This window comes from Capricornis sumatraensis, chromosome 1, assembly GCF_032405125.1.
Source record: "Capricornis sumatraensis isolate serow.1 chromosome 1, serow.2, whole genome shotgun sequence".
In the NCBI taxonomy this organism is placed as follows: Eukaryota; Metazoa; Chordata; class Mammalia; order Artiodactyla; family Bovidae; genus Capricornis; species Capricornis sumatraensis.
The window spans coordinates 246216859-246238629 of record NC_091069.1 but is presented as its reverse complement, the minus strand read 5'-3'; the positions used below and the strand labels follow the sequence as shown (position 1 = coordinate 246238629).

Here is a 21771-nt window from a genome sequence, read left to right as displayed (position 1 = left end):
ATCTTGAACAAGTAACTTGATTTGTAACTTCTGAAGCTTGAACCCTTCCATTAGGTCCAATCTGTGTCTCCTTTTCATTATGTCATAGACAGATAGACAGCAGCACACTGTAGCCTTATCTGTAATCATCACTGTGTGCTGCCTTGACAGCCAGGAAGGATGAAGGTCAGAAGAGCATTTTAGGATATGCAGGCTGGTCCTTTGAGTAGCAACCCTGATTTTTGCTCTGCCCTGGACGCTGGCGCCTCTGATGTTCTGGACAGCACAGTCCTTTCTAATAACAATATTTTTGGGTTGTTGTTCAATCATTCAGTCATGTCCAATCTTTGCAACCCCATGGACTACAGCACGCCAGGCTTCCCTGTCTTTCACTATCTCCCAGAGTTTGCTCAAACTCATGTCCATTGAGTCAGTGATGCCATCCAACCATCTCATCCTCTGTCACCCTCTTCTCCTCCTGCCCTCAATCTTTCCCAGCATCAGGGTCTTTCCCAATGAGTCAGCTCTTCACCATCAAGTGGCCAAAGTTTTGGAGTTTCAGCTGCAGCATCAGTCCTTCCAATGAATATTCAGGGTTGATTTCCTTTAGGATTGACTGGTTCGATCTCCTTGCAGTCCAAGGGACTCTCAAGAGTCTTCTGCAGCACCACAGTTTGAAAGTATCAATTCTTTAGTCCTCAGCTTTCTTTATGGTCCAACTTTCACAGCCATACATTACTACTGGAGAAACCGTAGCTTTGACTGTATGAACCTTCATTGGCAATGTGATGTCTCTGCTTTTAAATACACTAAGTCAGTCACTAAATGAATTCTTTCCTGGCTGGGCTTTGGCTATGCCCTTCATTTCCCCACAGAAACTTCCACATTGCCCTCCTCACTGTCTCCCTGGTCTGAACTCGGGGCATCTCCCCTGTCCCTGCCAGTTCTGTCTGACTGACTCCACTCCCAGGCTCTGGGACACTTAGCCATCACCATTCTGGCATAGTTGGTGTCTCAGAAGTCTTCTCTAGCTTTGCTGAGCTTCAGAGGCCACTGCCCCCTCCTCAGCAGCTGCCTGAATTGGACATAGACCCTTAGGAAGGATACAGGGCATCTAGAGACCCTGATATTAGGTGGAGGTTATTCCTGGAGACCTCAGAGCTGGTAGATACAAACTGATCCTGGTCTGCACATGTGCTGTGAATTCCTCTGTTAGACCATCAGCAGAAACCACTGATAAACTTGTACAGCTGGTGAGAAATACTCTATGTTGCTCCCAGAGAGTGAGATTTGCAAAGGACAGCAGAATTCAAAAGAAGGAGGGGTCTAGCAAAAGCAGCCAGAGAAGACAATGGCACCCCACTCCAGTACTCTTGCCTGGAAAATCCCATGGACAGAGGAGCCTGGTGGGCTGCAGTCCATGGGGTCGCTAAGAGTCGGACACGACTGAAGTGACTTAGCAGCAGCAGCAGCAGCAAGAGTAGCTACTCAACAGTTGTTTGTTGGTGGGATGACTGAATGAATGTGTGAACAAATGAATGAGATGAGAGCCACCCTTAAGTTTAGAAATAGAATAAATAGGTCCTGGTGTGCAGTAGTTAACCTCAAGTTCATCCCACAACATTCTCCAAACCTGTTTCTAAAATTCTGCATTTGTGTTCCAAGCACACCCTTGGTTGCCATCTCCTCCTGGGCTGCCAAGTCTGACCAGCCTACGGTGACCATCAGCTCCAAGGCCAAGTTCTTGGCCTCTCCAGATGGTACACAGTTCAAACACTTTGTCATTCATGGTTACTTCTTGAGCTCCTTTGTCTGTTGTTTTTGTTGTTCAATTGTTGTTTGCTAAGTTGTGTCTGACTCTTTGCATCCCCATGGACTGCAGCACCCCAGGCTTCCCTGTACTCCACCAGCTCCTGGAATTTGCTCAGACTCACATCCATTGTGTCAGTGATGCCATCCAAACATCTCATTCTCTGCCGTCCCTCTCTCCTCCTGCCTTCTATCTTTCCCGGATACAGGGTCTTTTCCAATGAGTCAGTTTTTCACATCAGGTGGCCAAAATATTGGAGCTTAGCTTCAGCATCAGTCCTTCCAGTGAATATTCAGGGTTGATTTCCTTTACGATTGACTGGTTTGATCTCCTTGCTGTCCAAACAGTGTCTCATTGTCAGATCACAGATCCAATTTTTATTTCACACCATGTGGCCCCTTGTTCTTTACCTGTTCCTCAGTGAGCAGTAACACTGAAGGGGGAGCTGCCTGGCCACACACATCCCTTGTAGAAGACAATGAGTGCTCTCTCAGTCGACGGGGCCAGCTGAGCCCCAGCAGGGCTCTGACCGATGAAGCATCCATTCCCCCTCCATCCTGCCCACCCTGTGAAGCAGTCCCTTTGCAGCCTTCTGACTCCTAAGACCACAAAAGGCTTACAGTCCTAATTCCATTCATTCCCTTCTGTTCTGCAAAGATCAAAAAGAGGGTTCTTGGGGATCTGAAAAACTGGGGAATGCACAGCTGTTGGTTCTTAACTAAATAGTCCATTGCAAGCAAGGCCAGTCCTGAACCATTTCATGATTTTTTAGTGATGACAACAGTGGTTCTCAGATTTGAGCATGCTCAGAACCCTGGGGCGGGCTTGTCAACACACAGACCAGTAGCCACCTCCTTGCAATATGTGTTTCTGACATCAGCAGGTCTGGGTGGGGTCCCAGCTTTTCCCTAGCTCCCCCACATTCCTACCATTCCCCCCAACTCCCCCAAAATTCCTGCGGACCCCTCCCTAAAGTTCCCCACCCTCCGTCCCTGGGTCATTTCTTGTACCTGCACCAGGTACAGCTGGGTCCACTGCCCCCTTCTTGGGAATCCCCCTGCTCCCATTGGGAAAAGGCATCTCTCACTTTTCCCTTCTGTGCCAACAGCCCCCTGTGCCAACCTTCAATGCTGCCAGCGTCACACTCTCTTTTAATCACAATTCACTATACGTCTCTCCTACGCACGATGCCTTATACAGAAGAGACGCCAGCTCCTGGTGGTTACATTTAATGCATCCATTTACTGAGCAAGTTATGGAATTTATGCTGTTTATATTGAGGAGCAATGAGAGGGACTGGAGGAAGCACACGGAGATGAAAGACTGTTTCCACCTCTGTAATAAAAGGGAAATAAGGACAGGTGACATTTTAAGTGAATCTGCAGGAAGCTGAAGGAAATGTTTTCAATCATGTTTCAACTGAGTCACTCGACATGCTGGCTTGATGTAGTGTTTCAAGTGTGGGATTCTGCAGTGGAGGCCTTGGGCTCCCCAGGCCATAAGCTGGATCTTGACATCCAGGATGGTCCACTCACCCACCAGCAGTGAGCAGGTGGAGGGGACCATGCTGGAAACAGGACCTGGCCAGTGGTTTTCTGAACCTGAGATGCCACTTCTAATCCATCATATCCATGCTGGTGGTGCTGTGAGCGTTTGTCCATCCCTGATTTTCCCATCTCTGTAAGGAGCGGAACTCTGCCACAGGCAGTTTTCAGGCTGATTCCGGTGGACACGTAAAATACAGGCGCTTGCGAGCCACAGGAATAAATTGACATGGGCCTCCTGTTGTCATGGGGATCAAAAGAGACAGATTGTTAAAGAAAGTGGGGGTTGGGAGGGATTTGGAGACTGGAGAAAGGGCTTCTGGGAAGATGAAAGAAGGCTGTTTCGGGAGACCACAGGAGGAAAAAAACAAACTGTCAAGGCTGGAAGGGGAGAGAGAGTGCCACAGAAGGCAGATAAATGAGACAAATGAAAAGAGGTCTGGATCGTTCCTGATGCAAAGGTGAAGGAAAGGAAGAGGAAAATTCAACACAGGAAAATAATGAGTTCTCACAAGAGAAACAGCAGTGTAGAGGTAAAGCCTTCTTTTGGAATTGCAGTGCATTGGAAGGGATTTGAGACACCATAAAGCCAGAACACTCAGACGTCAAAGCCATCTGTAAACAGCAGCATCTTCCTGCCTGCAGAGACACTCAGATTCCTGGATTCTTGATTATGGGGTGAAGGGAGCCCTCCTTCGCTTAGGGTGTTTGTTTGTTTGTTCCAGTCACTTATTTTCTAAAGTCTTCCTTTGAGAGGGCTGGTTGCCAGGAGAGGTTTGCTATAAATCCATTGGCCTGTCTTCAAGGATCCTTATTATAAACTTGTATAAACCATTGACTGGCTGACAAGTGAATAGCACTTCTGGAATCCTTATTTTAAGCAGGAAACAAAAATTGACAACATTTTCCAGATAAATTAGCTCTTCAGAAGCTATTTTCTTCCCTGATATGGCCTAGGAAATGACATCACTTCAGTTGAGTCAATCAGTCATGTCTGACTCTTTGCGACCCCATGAATCGCAGCATGCCAAGCCTCCCTGTCCATCACCAACTCCCGGAGTTCACTCAGATTCACGTCCATCGAGTCTGTGATGCCATCCAGCCATCTCATCCTCTGTCGTCCCCTTCTCCTCCTGCCCCCAATCCCTCCCAGCATCAGAGTCTTTTCCAATGAGTCAACTCTTCGCATGAGGTGGCCAAAGTACTGAAGTTTCAGCTTCAGCATCATTCCTTCCAAAGAAATCCTGGGGTTGATCTCCTTCAGAATGGACTGGTCGGATCTCCTTGCAGTCCAAGAGACTCTCAAGAGTCTTCTCCAGCACCACAGTTCAAAAGCATCAATTTTTTGGCGCTCAGCCTTCTTCACAGTCCAACTCTCACATTCATACATGACCACAGGAAAAACCATAGCCTTGACTAGACGGAGCTTAGTTGGCAAATGATGTCTCTGCTTTTGAATATGCTATCTAGGTTGGTCATAACTTTCCTTCTAAGGAGTAAGCGTCTTTTAATTTCATGGCTGCAGTCACCATCTGCAGTGATTTTGGAGCCCCAAAAAACAAAGTCCGACACTGTTTCCACTGTTTCCCCATCTATTTCTCATGAAGTGATGGGACCGGATGCCATGATCTTTGTTTTCTGAATGTTGAGCTTTAAGCCAACTTTTTCACTCTCCTCTTTCACTTTCATCAAGAGGCTTTTTAGTTCCTCTTCACTTTCTGCCATAAGGGTGGTGTCATCTGCATATCTGAGGTTATTGATATTTCTCCCAGCAATAAGGAAATAACATGGACCCCTCCAAATCCTGCTCAGATGGTAAAGAATCTGCCTGCAATGCGGGAGACCCAGGTTCAATCCCTGGGTTGGGAAGATCCCCTGGAGAAGGAAAAGACAGCCCACTTCAGTATTCTTTCCTGGAGAATTCCATGGACAGAGGAGCCTGGTGGGCTACAGTCCATGAAGTCACAAAGAGTGGGACATGACTGAGCAACTAACACTTTCACGTTCCTTCAAATATTGTCTGGCTCTCCCATCTTGATGGATTGGCCACCATGTTACATAACAGCATGGGAGCCAGGTCTCAACTTGCACCCATGTGTCCAGACTGGGACACACTGCCTAAGAATTCCCTCTGAACTGGCTGACCCAGCCAGGCCTTTGTTAAATAGCTGTGTCATGGGTCTGGTGTCTAGGCACCTCTTCTGCTTTTATACCCTCCTCATTCCCACCACTTACTTATATTCAGTAAGATATCAACCTTCACCTAAGGTCATTTTTACCCATCACTTTTTTAGACCTCATAAATGCTCAGGTGATCAAATCAGTCAATCCTAAAGGAAGTCAACTCTGAATCTTCATTGGAAGGACTGATGCTGAAGCTGAAGTTTCAATACTTCAGCCACTTGATGGTGAAGAGCTAACTCACTGGAAAAGACCCTAATGCTGGGAAAGATTGGGGGCAGGAAAAGAAGGGGGTTACAGATGATGAGAGGGTTGGATGGCATCAATGACTTGATCGATGGATGTGAGAGTTGGACCATAAAGAAACGAGTGCTGATGAATTGATGCTTTTGAACTGTGGTATTGGAAAAGACTTTGAGAGTCCCTTGGACTGCAAGGAGATCCAACCAGTCCATCCTTGAGGAAATCAGTACTGATAATTCATTGGAAAGACTGATGCTGAAGCTTCAATACTTTGGCTACCAAAGTATTGGTGAAGAGCTGACTCACTGGAAAAGACCCTGATGCTGGGAATGATTGAAGGCAGGAGGAGAAGGGGACAACAAGGATGAGATGGTTAGATGGCATCACCAACTCGATGGACATGAGTCTGAGCAAACTCCAGGAGCTGGTGATGGGCAGGGAGGCGTGGTATGCTGCAGTCCATGGAGTCACAAAAAGTTGGACATGAGTGAGTGACTGAACTGAACTGAACTCTGCTTACAGGTTAAATAAGGAGGGTGGCAATATACACCCTTGACATATTCCTTTCCCAATTTGCAACCAGTCTATTGCTCCATGCCTGGTCCTAACTGTTGCTTCTTGACCTGTATGCAGGTTTCACAGGAGGCAGGTAAGATGTCTTATATTCCCATCTCATAAGAATTTTCCGCAGCTTGTTGTGATATACACAGTCAAAGGCTTTAGCATAGTCAGTGAAGCAGAAGATGTTTTTCTGGAATTCTCTTGCTTTTTCTACCATCCAATGGATGTTGGCAATTTGATCTCTGGTTCCTCTGCCTTTTCTAAATCCAACTTGAATATTTGGAAGTTCTCAGTTCACATACTGTTGAAGTCTAGCTTGGAAAATTTTGAGAATTACTTTGATAGCATATGAAATGAATGCAATTGTGCAGTAGGTTGAACATTCTTTGGCATTGCCCTTCTTTGGGATTGGAATGAACACTGACGTTTTCCAGTCCTGTGGCCACCACTGAGTTTTCTAAATTTGCTAGCATATTGAATGCAGTACTTTAAAAGCATCATCTTTTAGGATTTGAAATAGCTTAGCTGGAATTTCATCTAGCTTTGTTCATAGTGATTTTTCCTAAGGCCCACTTGACTTCTCACTCCAAGATGTCTGGCTCTAGGTGAATGATCACACCATCATGGTTACGAGTTGATGGTGGATGAAGTGAAAAGTGACAGTTGCTTAGTTGTGTCCAACTCTTTGTGACCCCATGGAATGTAGCCCACCAGGCTCCTCTGTCCATGGGATTCTCCAGGCAAGAAGAGTAGAGTTGGTTGCCATTTTCTTCTCCAAGAGATCGTCCCAACCCAGGAATCAAACCTGGGTCTCCCTCATTGCAAGAGGACTCTTTACCACCTGAGCCACCTTATGCAATATTGATGGTGGGTGGGAGAGTGCCAGTGGAGGACAGAGAATGGAGAGGACTCCTGGGGTGGAGGCAGTCACAGGAGGCTCCCCAAGGAGTTAGAAGTTGAGCTGGCCATGGGATGAGTCAAGTTTTGACAGTAGGAAAAAGGAAGAAATGCATTCTCTGATGGGGACTTCCATGAGATGGGAAAGTGTAAGAGAGCTGGGATCCCCATGCTTACTCAAGTGCCTGAGGATCCGAGGGGAATGGACATCCAGGGATGTTAGTCTGGAAACACTGCCATGGGGCTCAGAACTTAACAGCAGGCACTGCTGAGAATGAGGGAGAATAAGGGCATGATCAAAGTGGCTTCTTAGAAATCTGTCTTCTCCAGTATCTTGCAACCCCGATTCAAACGTGTTTCAGGACCCCTACCTGATTCTTTCTTCCATGTTTCTTCCTGTGCTGTGCTTAGTCGCTCAGTAGTATCTGACTCTTTTGTGACCGCATGGACTGTAGCCCACCAGGCTCCTCTGTCCATGGGATTCTCCAGGCAAGAGTACTGGACTGGGTTGCCACACCTTCCTCCAAGGGATCGTCCCAACCTAGGTATGGAAGCCAGATCTCCCACACTGCAGGCAGATTCTTTACCATCTGTCCTACCAGGGAAGCCCTGCTGCTGCTGCTGCTACTAAGTCGCTTCAGTCGTGTCCGACTCTGTATGATCCCATAGACAGCAGCCCACCAGGCTCCCCCATCCCTGGGATTCTCCAGGCAAGAACACTGGAGTGGGTTGCCATTTCCTTCTCCAATGCATGAAAGTGAAAAGTGAAAGTGAAGTCACTGAGTCGTGTCCAACTCTCAGCGACCCCATGGACGGTAGCCCACCAGGCTCCTCCATCCATGGGATTTTCCAGGCAAGCATACTGGAGTGGGGTGCCATTGTCTTCTCCGAGGGAAGACCTACTGTCTTCCTATTCCACAAACAATTATTTTTGAGCCATTTACTCAACTGTTCTTTGAGGCTATTTAACAGCCCTAGAAGGGTATCCTAAAAAGTGTCTTCCCATTTGAATGCCTTCTCTTCATATGCCAGCCAACCATCTCACTTTATTTCAAGTAGACACATGCTCCAGGAAGTCATGTTTCAGTATCATCCAAAATAGTTTTTAAAGTAAGGAATATTACATTATGACCCAACTTGTCTTAGGATGATATGAAACCTACTGCTGCGGCTGCTGCTAAGTCACTTCAGTTGTGTCCGACTCTGTGCGACCCCATAGACAGTAGCCCACCAGGCTTCCCCATCCCTGGGATTCTCCAGGCAAGAACACTGGAGTGGGTTGCCATTTCCTTCTCCAATGCATGAAAGTGAAATCGCTCACTCATGTCTGACTCCTCGAGACCCCATGGACTGTAGCCTACCAGGCTCCTCCATCCATGGGATTTTCCAGACAAGAGTACTGGAGTAGGGTGCCATTTCCTTCTCCAGATATGAAACCTACCACCAGACAAATGATTAAAGTTCCTTTTTGGGTTCACACTCCCTGCCCTCACCCCACCATGGCTTGTTGCCCACACAGCTTAGAAAGTCACTTTCAAAACACTTTGGAACTTGCATCAGAACCCCTAAAATGTACAATTATAGTGTATAAAATTCCTGCATTTATGGACTTTTAAAAGACATGTGGTGTTTCTCAATATGAATATAAACCCTCAAGGATTTCTTAAGGTTAACACATCCCTAAGTGTAAATCTGACTAGTTAGCCTACAAATTAATAATAGAACTTAAACTTTGACTGTGGTAGTTATAATTTTCACTTATTTTTGCACATGAAAACATAATACTTTCTCTTTGTGTGATTTGTTAAATTTTTCTTTGATTAAATTTTTTTGTTTCATGTAACTTTATAAACCTAATTATCAAGCTTTGCAAAAAGGAGAGAATTTATTGGGGCTGAGTGGTGGAAATTAAAGACAACTCATGGGAAAACCTGGGTTAGAATTCCAACTCTGCATTTACCTTGAGGAATATGTTTTTAACCTCTTTGACCTTTAGTTTCTTCCTCTGTAAGAAGGAGAATGATACTTCTTGGGGTTGTTGTGACAATAAGCAGTGATGGATAGATAGATGAATAAATAGATAATCTCACTTATTACACTGATTGGGAAAATCACAGTCTCAATCGGTGAAGATGACAGAGATGATGGAATGGTGGAGATGGTGGAAGGACAGAGGTAACTAGCGGCAGTGATGTTGGCTCTGAGTCAGTGACAGGCGATGGTGGTCATGATGATGCTGATGGTGAGGTGGGTGTCAGTGGTAATGGCAGTGGAAGTTTTGGAGGTGCAGCAGTGATTTATGGTGGAGGTAGTGATAAGAATGGTTGTAAACGTGGGAGAGATGGAGGCAGCATTGGGTAATGGTGGTGGAGGTGGTGGTGATGTTGGTACCCATGGTAGCAATGTTGGTAGTGATGGTCTTGATGCTTGCGGTGGACGTGGTGGCAGGGATGAAGGTGGTGATCGTGGTGGTGATGGAGGTGATGATGCTGGTGATGAGGTGGTGGCAGTGATGAGTGGTGATGATGGAGCGTGGAGTACAGAGGTGGTTAGAAGTAATGGTGTTCACGCTGATAGTAGTGATGGTGATGATGACGATTCAGTGGTCCAGGCGGTGATTCTAGATTGGGGTGGTTACTGTGGTCATGGTGAGAGGAAGCTATTGTTGTAATTGAATTAGAAAGAGAAATAACCTAGAGACAATTTTAGCACACTAGCTTTTATTAAAAATTGCTTTATTGGGATGAAGTTAGCACACCATCACAGTCACTATTTTAAGGTTGCAATTCCATGGTTTTTTAGTATGCTTGCAGAGGCGCACAGCCATTACCAGAATCTAAATTTATTAAAATTTCATTGCCCACCACAAAACCCATACCTGTTAGTAGTCACTCCCCATCCCCCCACGCAACCTTCCTAGATGGTTTTCAGAGCCTCTGGAGGCCTGCGAGCTGTAGAGTCAGAAGTGTATGATTCATTTGTAAGAAAAATCCATCACTTCTTTCTCAGGTGTGACTGTTCCTTCTGCATGATAACTAGAGATTGTATTAAAGCCCTGAAAGAAAAGATGTCAGCTCACTTCAAATATATGCCTTCAGATGTATACCCTCAGATAACTCACCTGTACCTGTTCAACATATATCCCTTCAAAATCAGAACATTCAGAAACCTAGAGGAGAATTCTTTCCCTGGTTATTTGTGATAAACACAGTCCCTTAAGTTAATTACCACATCTGAAAAAATAACAACAAATAATGCTATCTCATTAACAGTCAGTTGAAACACAACTCCTTGAAATAAGACACCCATCCACTTCTGGGACTTCAGTCCAATAAACAAACTTAAACTGTATCACAGTATGCACTGTATCACAAAGGTTAATTTGTGGTAGGAAATAAGGAACAAGAAACAATATCCCTTGCAATGGGAAAATGGTTCAATAAAACATGGCATATGATTTTTAAAGACCATAAACATGAAATATGATCATAATAGCCGATTAAATGAAAAAAATCAGACACCAAACTCTGCAGAGTATGAAGACGACCATGTGGGAAACAAAAATTTCAACTTTGCTGAGAGAGATAGGAATGTTATCAAAATTTGAATAGCAATTACATAGGAAGGTTGGCGATATACTTTTAGTATTATAAAAAATATTTTCAAAAAGATATTTTGCAGAAGAACCTAATAAGCAAAAATAACCTTCTGCTGCTGCTGCTGCTAAGTCGCTCCAGTCGTGTCCGACTCTGTGCGACCCCAGAGACGGATTCTCCAGGCAAGAACACTGGAGTGGGTTACCATTTCCTTCACTGCTACAGAATTAGCAGGACTAAAATGTATTTCTATGAAGAATGTAAAGAATGTTATATTTATTCTATACAAAATATTTGTCCTGTTGAGGACAAAAACCTCTGTATTGTCTATCATATACTTAAGCTAGTTAGAGTGTGTTTTCACCCATGGAGAGAGAAAAAAGGAAGCTATCTCCACCTATCTGTGCATCCAGATCACAGGTGTGATTAATCCCCTAAATCCAAGAAGGGAAATGTCAGCCAGCAGGGCTCTCTGCTTGTAGAAGATTCGGCGAAACTGGGTGCTCTGTGTAAACACTCTCTTGTGGGTATTTACCTCCTACCTGATCAGACTCCACAGCTCCTGTCCTGGGATCCAGACTCAGCATCTTAGGGAGCCTTAAATCATCATATTGAAAAATTAGAATACTTACAAATTAAAAAAAAATTCTTCTCATTTGGCTAAGTGATGTATTTAACATGAAAAAACTATGTGAAATAGGAGGAATGTCTTTGTTTTATATTTGATTTATCCACGGCTTTTGGAGGGAAATGCATTTTATTAATTGGTTAAATTGTTAACTGGTTAATTGGTTAAGCAATTGAAGTAAAACAAATTCCAGGTAATGGAAGTCTCAAAATCGGAAATCTTTAGATGTGATTTTTAGCAAAGCGAAGAGCAAGATGAAAAGCTGTGGTTCATCGATGCAAAACAGGAAAGCACAGACATCCGCTTCGGATAAAAAAGGTGTGAGCTTTTACATCAAGGTCTGTAAGTTCCAACTTGACTGCAGAAGTGATGGTTTCTAGGGCTGTTTTTTTTTGATATCTATTTAGACTATGTAAATGCATGAAACCCAATGGGCTGTTGAGAAAAGCAGTGGGATCCAAGAAAACAATAAATGAGGAAATGTGCTTGGAAAAAAGATGGGATTTTACTGCTCTTGTGGAACTCAGACAAATTCCTAAAGACAGCAGAGATATTCATTCCATGAGGAAGCCGGCATGATGAGCAGTCCACAGACGTTTGCTGAATCTGTGCTGCTATCTGCTCATGAACTTCTTCCTGCCAGTTGTCCAGGGCGATCCCCCAGGCCTGCCCCGCCCGACCCCCCCCCTCCCCAGGGCAGATCCACCTTGTCTGTTCTCTGCCTGCCATTCCTCACCCCTGTGCATTCCTCATCTCTCTCCACCGCCCATCCTTGCTGCTCAGTCTCTCACCCCACGCCCGCCCCCCATTTCCGGAGCCCTGGTCGTCCTTCCAGGCCCGCCTGCAGTCAGCATCTTCTGACTGCTTCAGACCACTCTCACTTCACCACTTTCTGGACGCCTGCTAGCCTCCTGTCCACTGCCACACACTTGGGCACTTCAGATTTCTCTACAGCTTCCTAAGTGTTTGTTTCCTCTCTCCAATGGGGCTGTAGACATTTTCAGGGCTGAGAAAGCTTTTCAGAGCCCTGAGAGATCCACAGCTTGTACTGAAATACACGCACATGCACAGACACATTCACACGCATACACATATATGCTCATACATATGCACACACAGACATAATACAGATATATACACGCATACTCACACATATACCCATATATCTGTTGATTGTCTGAAAACTTATAATACCTTTGTCACTATAGAGCATCACTTTGATGTTGTTCTTAAAACATACTTGAAAATAGTCTGGATTCTTAAAAAAAATAAATAAATTCAACAGAGCAGTGAGAACTGTTCTGTCTTCCACTAGACTGACCCCTTTATCCTTTTCAGAGAGAAGCTAGCTCCAGCCTTCCCTTGCCCAGCTTAAATCACCATAAAATGATTCCAGAGTGACTCAGACCTTAATAAAAGAGATTTGCCTTCTTGCCAGGGGTGGACTCCCGTTCACGTTCAGCTTTCAACCTGGAAACACCTTTATTCTGGAATATTCCATTACAGTGTAAGCTCCATGCAGGCAGGGACCTTTTTTAAAAAATCACTTCCATTCTCCAGTGCCTGGGACCATGTGGCAGAGTGGAGCTCAGTCGGTTATGCTCGGTGAACACATGAACATCAGTCTCACGAGACGATGGTTGATGGAGGCTGAGGTGCTGCAAATTCAATCTGTGTTTTGAAACTCCACCACCACTTACAGAAGCCAGCGACCCAGCAGCTTGACAGAGGGCCTGGGTGCCCAGGCGCTGCAGTGGACTCTTCTCCTATCTCTGCTGTTTGCGTGACCTCCCGTGTCCGTGAGGGTCCCAAGGTGCTGTGTCCCAGGCGGTGGCGAGGGCCGGGTGTATCCATGCAGGTGAAGGCAGAGCGCCTGGCCACAAGCATCCTCTAGGAATGAGTTGGCTGCTATAGCTGCTATTACTACTGCCATATCTGTATGATTTTCATACTTAGTCAATTTCATTTTTGTCTCCCTACGATATAGGCAGGTGCTGGTTTATCTCCTGTTCCACCTCAAGTATTCTTTTTTTCTGTATATATTATTTTTTTCAATCAGAATAAAGTTGCTTTATAATGTCGTGTTAGTTTCTACTGTACAACAGTGTGAATCAGCTACATGGGTACATATATCCCCTCCCTCTTGAACCTCTCTGCCCCCTTCCCAACCCTCTAGGTCATCACAGGGCACGGAGCTGAGCTCCCTGTGATATACAGCAGCTTCCACTAGCTCTCTATTTTATCTATCTGTATATGTCAATGCTACTCTCTCTATTCATCCTACCCTCTCATTCCATCCTGTGTCTATACGTCCATTCTCTATGGCAGCATCTCTATTCCTGTCCTGCAAACAGATTCATCTGTACCATTTTTTTTTCTGATTCCACATATATGCGTTAATATATGGTATTTGTTCTTCTCTTTCCTGCTTAGGCTCCCAAGAAACATTTGCAAAATGGGATTATCCGTGGCTACCAGATTGGTTACCGGGAGTACAGCACCGGCGGCAACTTCCAATTCAACATCATCAGTATCGACACCACGGGGGACAGTGAGATTTACACCCTGGACAACCTCAACAAGTTCACCCAGTATGGCCTGGTGGTGCAGGCCTGCAACCGGGCCGGGACGGGGCCTTCTTCTCAGGAAATCATCACCACCACCCTCGAGGACGGTAGGTGCCTGGCCCCCTGCAGGCTGTTCAGGGGCAATGTCAGCCTGGCCGGCTGGGACCGGGGCTTTCTTCCAGCGGGAAGCGTGTCCTAATTAACTCGCAGGCTGCCTGGATTCGGCGCCCTGGATGCATCTTGATGGAAAAGCCAAATCCACTCCCTTTTCAGCATCTTTCTCCTGCATTTCAAGCCCAAGAGGGGGACTTCTGCCAAGTGAATCCAAGCCTCTCCCTATGACTGCAGCAGTCTGGGCACAATGTAGAAATTCGATTTTCTAAAAATGTCTCATAAGTCAGCGTTAAGGAGGGCTTCACCCCCCTCTCTTTCTCTGTTCTTTTTTAATCATTGCTTTTTATTTTCAAGCATTCTAAGACCAGAGAACAGACATGAGCAGGCTTCCGGGAGTAAATCTCACGGTGACCGCACGCGCCCTAGTGGCCAAAAGGAATTACTATACACTCCCACGTTGACAGCCTAAAAGCTCACATTCTCCCGCAGTGCATGAAAATCAGGGTGTCTACATGGCTGATTCATGTCAAAGTATGGCAAAAACCACTACAGTATTGTAAAGTAATTAGCCTCCAATTAAAATAAGTAAATTTAAAAAAGAGAAAATCAGGGTGTCTAGAAGCATCAGCGTTCAGGTGCAGAGGCCAAATACCAAGTTAGCTGTAGCAGGAGGTGGCAGATTTTCCTGAAGAAGGCTGGCATGGCAGTTACCTCTTGTGCTTTGAGAACACAAGTGGTAACTTGCATCTATAATTTCTGACCTAAAGAACAACTGAGAAAAAAAATCCTGACCATTTTTATAGGGAGAGCTAGTAAATGGAAATCGAGGATTTTCTTTCCATCTTCATAGTCCTTGCAGTTGTGGTTAGATAGGCCTCTGGGTTAGCACTTTGATGTTTATTTTTCATTGATGTTTATGATTCAGTCACTATTTTCCCCCCTTTCCCAGTAATGATGTTTAAGGTTTGCATAAACTCGATGTGAAATATCCTTCTAGCCTCTATCCTAGCCCATTTTCTCTTTCCTCTGATGCGTGGTCTAGGAGTGAAAGGGGCACTGCTGGGGTTGGAGCAGTAAGTGCAACATGTCTGCTTTTGAGCTTTTGATTCACACTCCAGACATTGCTCAGCACCAGGGGACTTACTGTATTGTTGTTGGTGTTCAGTTGCTAAGTCTTGCCTGACTCTTTGCCACCCCATGGACTGCAGCACTTCAGGCTCCTCTGTCCTAAGCTATCTCCTGGAGTTTGCTCAAATTCATGTCTATTGAGTCGGTGATGCCATCTAACCACCTCATCCTCACAGTAGTTTGCAAGAATGTTGGGGAAATAAGCCAGACCAGCAATGGTCTTTAATTCATGCAGTAGGGTCAGAAGTGTTCTCAACTCTCTAAGCCAGGGGCGAGCTGCTTGAAAGTGAAGAAGTTATTCTGCAAAGAGAGACACTGGAAGTCTTATGAAGTCATTGTATTTTACCAAGTTATCCTATTTGTACAGAAAAGTGGTACTCATTTTCCCCCTTAATTTGGGGGATTGAGTGCAATTTTTTTTCTTTTGCTTGCACTTTTGAAATATTAAACTCATGTTGCTTATTCAGTATCAGTTTTTATAAAGTCTAATTATCTCATTTCAGTGCCCAGTTACCCCCCTGAAAATGTCCAAGCCATAGCAACATCACCAGAAAGCATATCAATATCCTGGTCCACGCTTTCCAAGGAAGCCTTGAATGGAATTCTCCAGGGGTTCAGAGTCATTTACTGGGCCAACCTCATGGATGGAGGTAAGAGGATTAAATGACGGATGATGGAATTTGTACCTGCCCCCTCCTGCCCTGGGATTCAGTACAGGCTGGGCACGTCTTTATCTCAGTACTTTCCTCCTTCCTCACACTGTTCTGTTCCTGTCTCATATCTGACATTTTAACAGGTGTGGACAGCTGCTTAAAACATTGGTGCTGGTGTTTTAGTCCCTAAATCATGTCTGATTCTTTTATGACCTCATGGACTATAGCATGCCAGGCTCCTCTGTCCATGGGATTTTCCAGGCAAGAATACTGGAGTGGGCAGCCATTCCCTTCTGCAGATGATCTCCTCGACCCAGGTATCAAGCCTGTGTCTCCAGCATTGCAGGCGGATTCTTTACTGCTGAGCCACCCAGGAAGCCCTTTTAAAACATCATATACTTTCAACTTTGAAAGATAGGAGGGGGTGGCTGGCACTTGGGATATCTAGGAATAGAAGTGTTTTCCTAATTCTGAGTATCTATGTCAAGCCTCTGCAGGCAGCACCAAAACCTTGATCTGTATCTAGAAAGTTCTACGTGACGTGCGTCCTAAAAGACTGACCCCTTCCTGTTCCTGACAGGACTCAGCAGGGAACGTCCGTGAGCTCCTGTAGTTTTAACTGGAAGGGGTTCAGGAAGGATTCTGGAACCAGAGGGTATTACTATCCCCGCAAGGTTTTGGCTCCTTTTTCTTTTTTTCCCCTCCTCCATCCTCTCTTTCTTCATTCTTCTTGTTTCTTTCTTTCTTTCTTTTCTTTCTTTGCTTTCAAGTTGTAGGACAAAATCCTCCCGTTTAGGGGCAGGATGTAGCACAGGAGAGGGTCAGCTTGAAGGATAGCAAGACTGGGGCTCCAAGCGTCTCAGCAGAACATGGCTCTGTTTCTCCGCTTGCAGAGGGTAGGTGCCCCTGAGCCCTTCCCCAGGCCCTATTTACAGCCTCCCTCCATCGCCCCCAGCTCCCAAGGTGCCTCCCCACCCTTGTCTGGGGCTTCTTTCAGCCCTTCTGATGGTCCCAGTCGAGGTCCCCGGAGCACCTCCCACTCCTGCTCAGGACCACCTGGGTCTGCTCTGACGATCCAGGTAAACAGAACACACTGGGCCTCAGAGGCTGCAGAGATCTGCTCTTGTGCTCAGTAGCTCAGTTGTGTCCGACTCTATGACCCCATGGACTGTAGCCTGCAGGTTCCTCTATCCATAGCATTTCCCAGGCAGGAATACTGGAGCTGGTTGCCATGGTGCGAGAATAAAGGATGGAGGACACCTCAGCAAAGGCAGCTTAATAAATGTGCTAAGTACACAGCTGGGTCTGAGGCTGACTGAGCTGTTTATGTCTGTAACCAGACTTGCATCTCAGAGCTGAGGATCAACCCCAATTCCTCCTGGAGTCCAGGGTAGCACTTTGCACAGCGCCAGCAGGGGGAGACATTGATTCACCTTCTGAGCATCTTCTCAGTGTGAAGCTCCTGCCGGACGCTGAGGATGCAGCTCCTCTCAGATGGATGCTCTAGTCTAGTGACACGGGGAGGATGCTCTGAAAAGAGAACCACAAGCCCAGTGGTTCTCTGGGCACAGACAGCCCCACTGAGGGACGGAGTTAAACAGATGACTCACTTCACTTCATCCCCCAAAAGGGCTTTAACAATCCCATGGACGTCGCGTATGTTGTTTAGTTGCTCAGCTGTGTCCAGCTCATTATGACACCATGGACTGTAGCTCTTCTGTCCATGGGATTCTCCAGACAAGAATCCTGGAGTGGGTTACCATTTCCTTCTTGAGGCTATCTTCCCGACCCAGGGATCAAGCCCATGTCTCCTGCATTGGCAGACGCATTCTTTACCATCTGATCTTCCAGGGAGGCCCAAGATGTAAAGTACAGAGTTAAAAAAAATTGCAAATTATCTATTTTACTGACATAGTACCGTAATATATCATTTCTTGTTCTGATTCTAATCCTCATGTTGATTCAGATTAAATTAAACACCCTAATGGACATACCTGAAGTTAAATTATACTAAGATTGTTCCTTTTTTGTTCTTTTTGGAAATATTTCCATAATCCAGTGCTGACTATTCATCATATTTTCCCATTTCACTCATATTTGCTAATTGTGCCTATTACCATCTTAGTTCTATGATGGATGATGTGGTTAGTATGGTCTAGTCAACAATATATTTTAAAGCTTTAAAAACTTGAATATTTAAAAATTAAAGACTTTGAATAAATAATGCTTGGAAATGCATATAGTTTCTAAAAATACTTCTACTCCTTCTATGAAGACCAAGGTGATGTGATTTAGTGCCTAATGTACGAGTTCTACACTTAATCTCCAAAAGAAAAAAACTGTCAGAAATGTAAGCCTGCTATGAGCAGCCACATTTTATCTGATACCCCTGAGAGCTAACATTTGGGAATTAGCAGGGAATATCATGGAATTCATAGATTCTCCTGCACGAACTCCTGAGACTGTGGCTCCGAGGTACCCACAGACACAGAACACGTAGTGTCTGTGTAAAAGTTACACCTGCTAAGCTTGAGAACACACCACACACACACTCGCGCTCAGGCAGGCTGAGAAAGACATTGTTACTACCCCTGTGGTTAGTATTTTCCCCAAATACTTTCAAAAATATGTATAAAAAGCATTTTCTTCTTGCTAATATGACCAGATAAAACAAAAATGGTTAAGTCACTTGCTAGGACAGTTAAATATACAATATGTCCATGAAATTTCTGAGTGTTTTATTATCTGAAAGTCAAAGAATTTTAAAGACAGAAGCAGCTTCTCTGAGATTTCTGGGAAACTGGCCCCATTTCATCTGAGTCCAACTGCTTTTCAACCCTCCTCTCTTTCTTCCAGACAAAACAGACAGATTCTGAATCAGAGCAACACTTAGGGGCCAAACTGGGCTTTTGATGTGATGCTGGCAAGTCAGGGAGATGGGCGGGGGGAGTTATTTCCACCTTGTTTTGATTTCTTCCTGAAAACCCTTTAAGAATCAGGGAGGGTATAAATAAACACATAAAAAGTATTTTGCTTTAAAACATAAAGTTTAAAAAAACTTTTGTACTATAAATTGTATGGTTTATAAATTTCTTTTTCTGTATTCATTTTATATTGTTTTACTCATGACTTCAACTGAACACTATTCTTGCCATATATTTTTAAAATTTATTTTATGGAAGTATAGTTGATGTACAATGTTGTGTTAATCACCATTGTACAGTCCCATATACATATTTGTAAATTACTCCACTGGCACTGAAAAGTAACTGATAGAAATTGACGTTTAAGCCATAAAGAAGACCGGGAGCTTAAATGAACAACAGATGAAGCAAGCTGTTTGCATTTGGATTTTTTCATAATTCACCTTTTTACTTCTTCCACATGGGCTGGTCAGGAAAATACCCTTGAAACAGAGGGAATGAGGTGTTTCTGTGGTTGATTCAGGGGCTCTGGGGATTTTTAAAAATGCTTGGGGGTAATTTTAAATAGGGGTTTGGACTGCAGGCCTATTCATGGTTCATGATAAATTCAGTCACCCAAATAATGTGGACCCCAGTATGAGTCAACATCCAAATGCTAATTCCAATTAGTGTGGTAATTCATGTATTAAAAAGATCAGGGTACCCCACTTTGCCCTTCTCCTCTCAACTCTTCTCTTCTGCATCACTGTATCTCACCCAGAAACAGCCAGCCCCTTCGGCATGCCTTCCCTGGGCTGTAATTAGAGGTCATATTTCCCCCGTGACATAGAGACCCTGGGCCCTTCATAAAGATAAAAACGAAAAACTTAAAACCAGAGGTCATATGATGTAGTATGGTTTTCATAACTAGCCCGGCACACAGCCCCCAGGAGCCCCTTTCCTGAGTTGCGTTATGTTTTCCCTGATTGTGTGAGTGTGTGTGTATAACTTTCGCTGTTGTTCAGTCACTTAGTCATATCCACCTCTTTGCAAACCCATGGACTATAGCACGCCAGGCTTTTCTGTCCTTCACCATCTCTTGGAGCTTGCTCAAACTCATGTCCATCGAGTCGGTGATGCCATCCAACCATCTCATGCCCTTCTCCTCCTGCCTTCATCCTTTCCTAGCAGCAGGGTCTTTTCCAGTGAGTTGGCTCTTCTCATCAGGTAGCCAAAGTATTGGAGCTTCAGTTTCAGCATCAGTACTTACAATGAATATTCAGAGTTGATTTCCTTTAGGACTGACTGGTTTGATCTCCTTGCAATCCAAAGGACTCTCAACACCATGGTTCAAAAGCACCAATTCTTTGGCACTCAGCCTTCCTTATGGTCCAACTCTCACATCCATAATGACTACTGGAAAAACCATAGCTTGGACTATACAGACCTTTGTCAGCAAAGTAATGTCTCTGTCTTAATATGCTGCCTAGGTTTGTCACTGGAGAAGGAAATGGAAACCCACTCCAGTACTACTGCTTGGAAAATCCCGTGGACACAGGAGCCTGGTAGGCTGCAGTCCGTGGGGTCACAAAAGCCAGACATGACTGAGAGACTTCACTCACTTTCAGTTCAGTTCAGTTCAGTTGCTCAGTCATGTCCCAATCTTTGCGACCCCATGAACCACAGCACACCAGGCCTCCCTGTCCATCACCAACTCCCGGCTGCTGCTGCTAAGTCACTTCAGTCATGTCCCACTCTGTGCGACCCCATAGATGGCAGCCCAACAGGCTCCCCAGTCCCTGGGATTCTCCAGGCAAGAACACTGGAGTGGGTTGCCATTTCCTTCTCCAATGCATGAAAGTGAAAAGTGAAAGTGAAGTCGCTCAGTTGGGTCTGACTCCCAGTGACCCCATGGACTGCAGCCCACCAGGCTCCTCCATCCATGGGATTTTCCAGGCAAGAGTACTGGAGTGGGGTGCCATCACCTTCTCAGACCAACTCCCAGAGTTCACCCAAACCCATGTCCATTGACTCGGTGATGCCATCCAACCATCTCATCCTCTGTTGTCCCCTTCTTCTCCTGTCCTCAGTCTTTCCCAGCATCAGAGTCTTTTCCAGTGAGTTAGCTCTTCGCATCAGGTGGCCAAAGGATTGGAGTTTCAGCTTCAACATCAGTCCTTCCAATGAATACCCAGGACTGATCTCCTTTAGGATGGACTGGTTGGACCTCCTTGCAGTCCAAGGGAGGACTCTCAAGAGTCTTCTCCAACACCACAGTTCAAAAGCATCAATTCTTCGGCGCTCAGCTTTCTTCACAGTACAACTCTCACATCCATACATGACCACTGGAAAAACCATAGCCTTTAGGTTTCTCATAGCTTTTCTTCCAAGGAGCAAGAGTCTTTTAATTTTGTGACTGCAGTCACCATCTGCAGTGATTTTGGAGCCCAGGAAAATGAAGTCCATCACTGTTTCCATTGTTTCCCCATTCATTTGCCATGTAGTGGTGGGACTGGATGCCATGTCTTTCATTTTTTTAATATTGAGTTTTAAGCCAAGTTTTTCACTCTCCACTTTCACCTTCATCAAGAGGTTCTTTAGTTCCCCTTCACTTTCTGCCATAGGTTGGTGTCATCTGCATGTCTGAGGTTACTGATGTTTCTCCTGGCAATCTTGATTCCAACTTGTCCTTCACCCAGCCTGCCATTTCTCACGATGTACTCTGCATATAAGTTGAATAAGCAGGGTGACAATATTCAGCCTTGATGTACTCCTTTCCCAATTTGGAGCCAGTCTGTTTTTCCATGTCTGGTCATAAGCAGGGTGACAATATTCAGCCTTGATGTACTCCTTTCCCAATTTGGAGCCAGTCTGTTTTTCCATGTCTGGTTCTAACTGTTGCTTCTTGACCTGCATACTGGTTTCTCAGGACGCAGTTTAGGTGGTCTGGTATTCCCATCTCTTTAA

General features: G+C 45.0%; 1 protein-coding gene across 1 annotated transcript in view; it reads left to right on the top strand.

Moving 5' to 3' along the window:
• Positions 1-21771, top strand: part of DSCAM (DS cell adhesion molecule) — a 684538-nt gene that overhangs the window by 553770 nt on the left and 108997 nt on the right. The window contains exons 17-18 of the mRNA XM_068969386.1: positions 13873-14113; positions 15752-15898. Of these exons, the coding sequence (XP_068825487.1) occupies positions 13873-14113; positions 15752-15898 (388 nt within the window). The remainder of the gene's footprint in view (positions 1-13872; positions 14114-15751; positions 15899-21771) is intronic.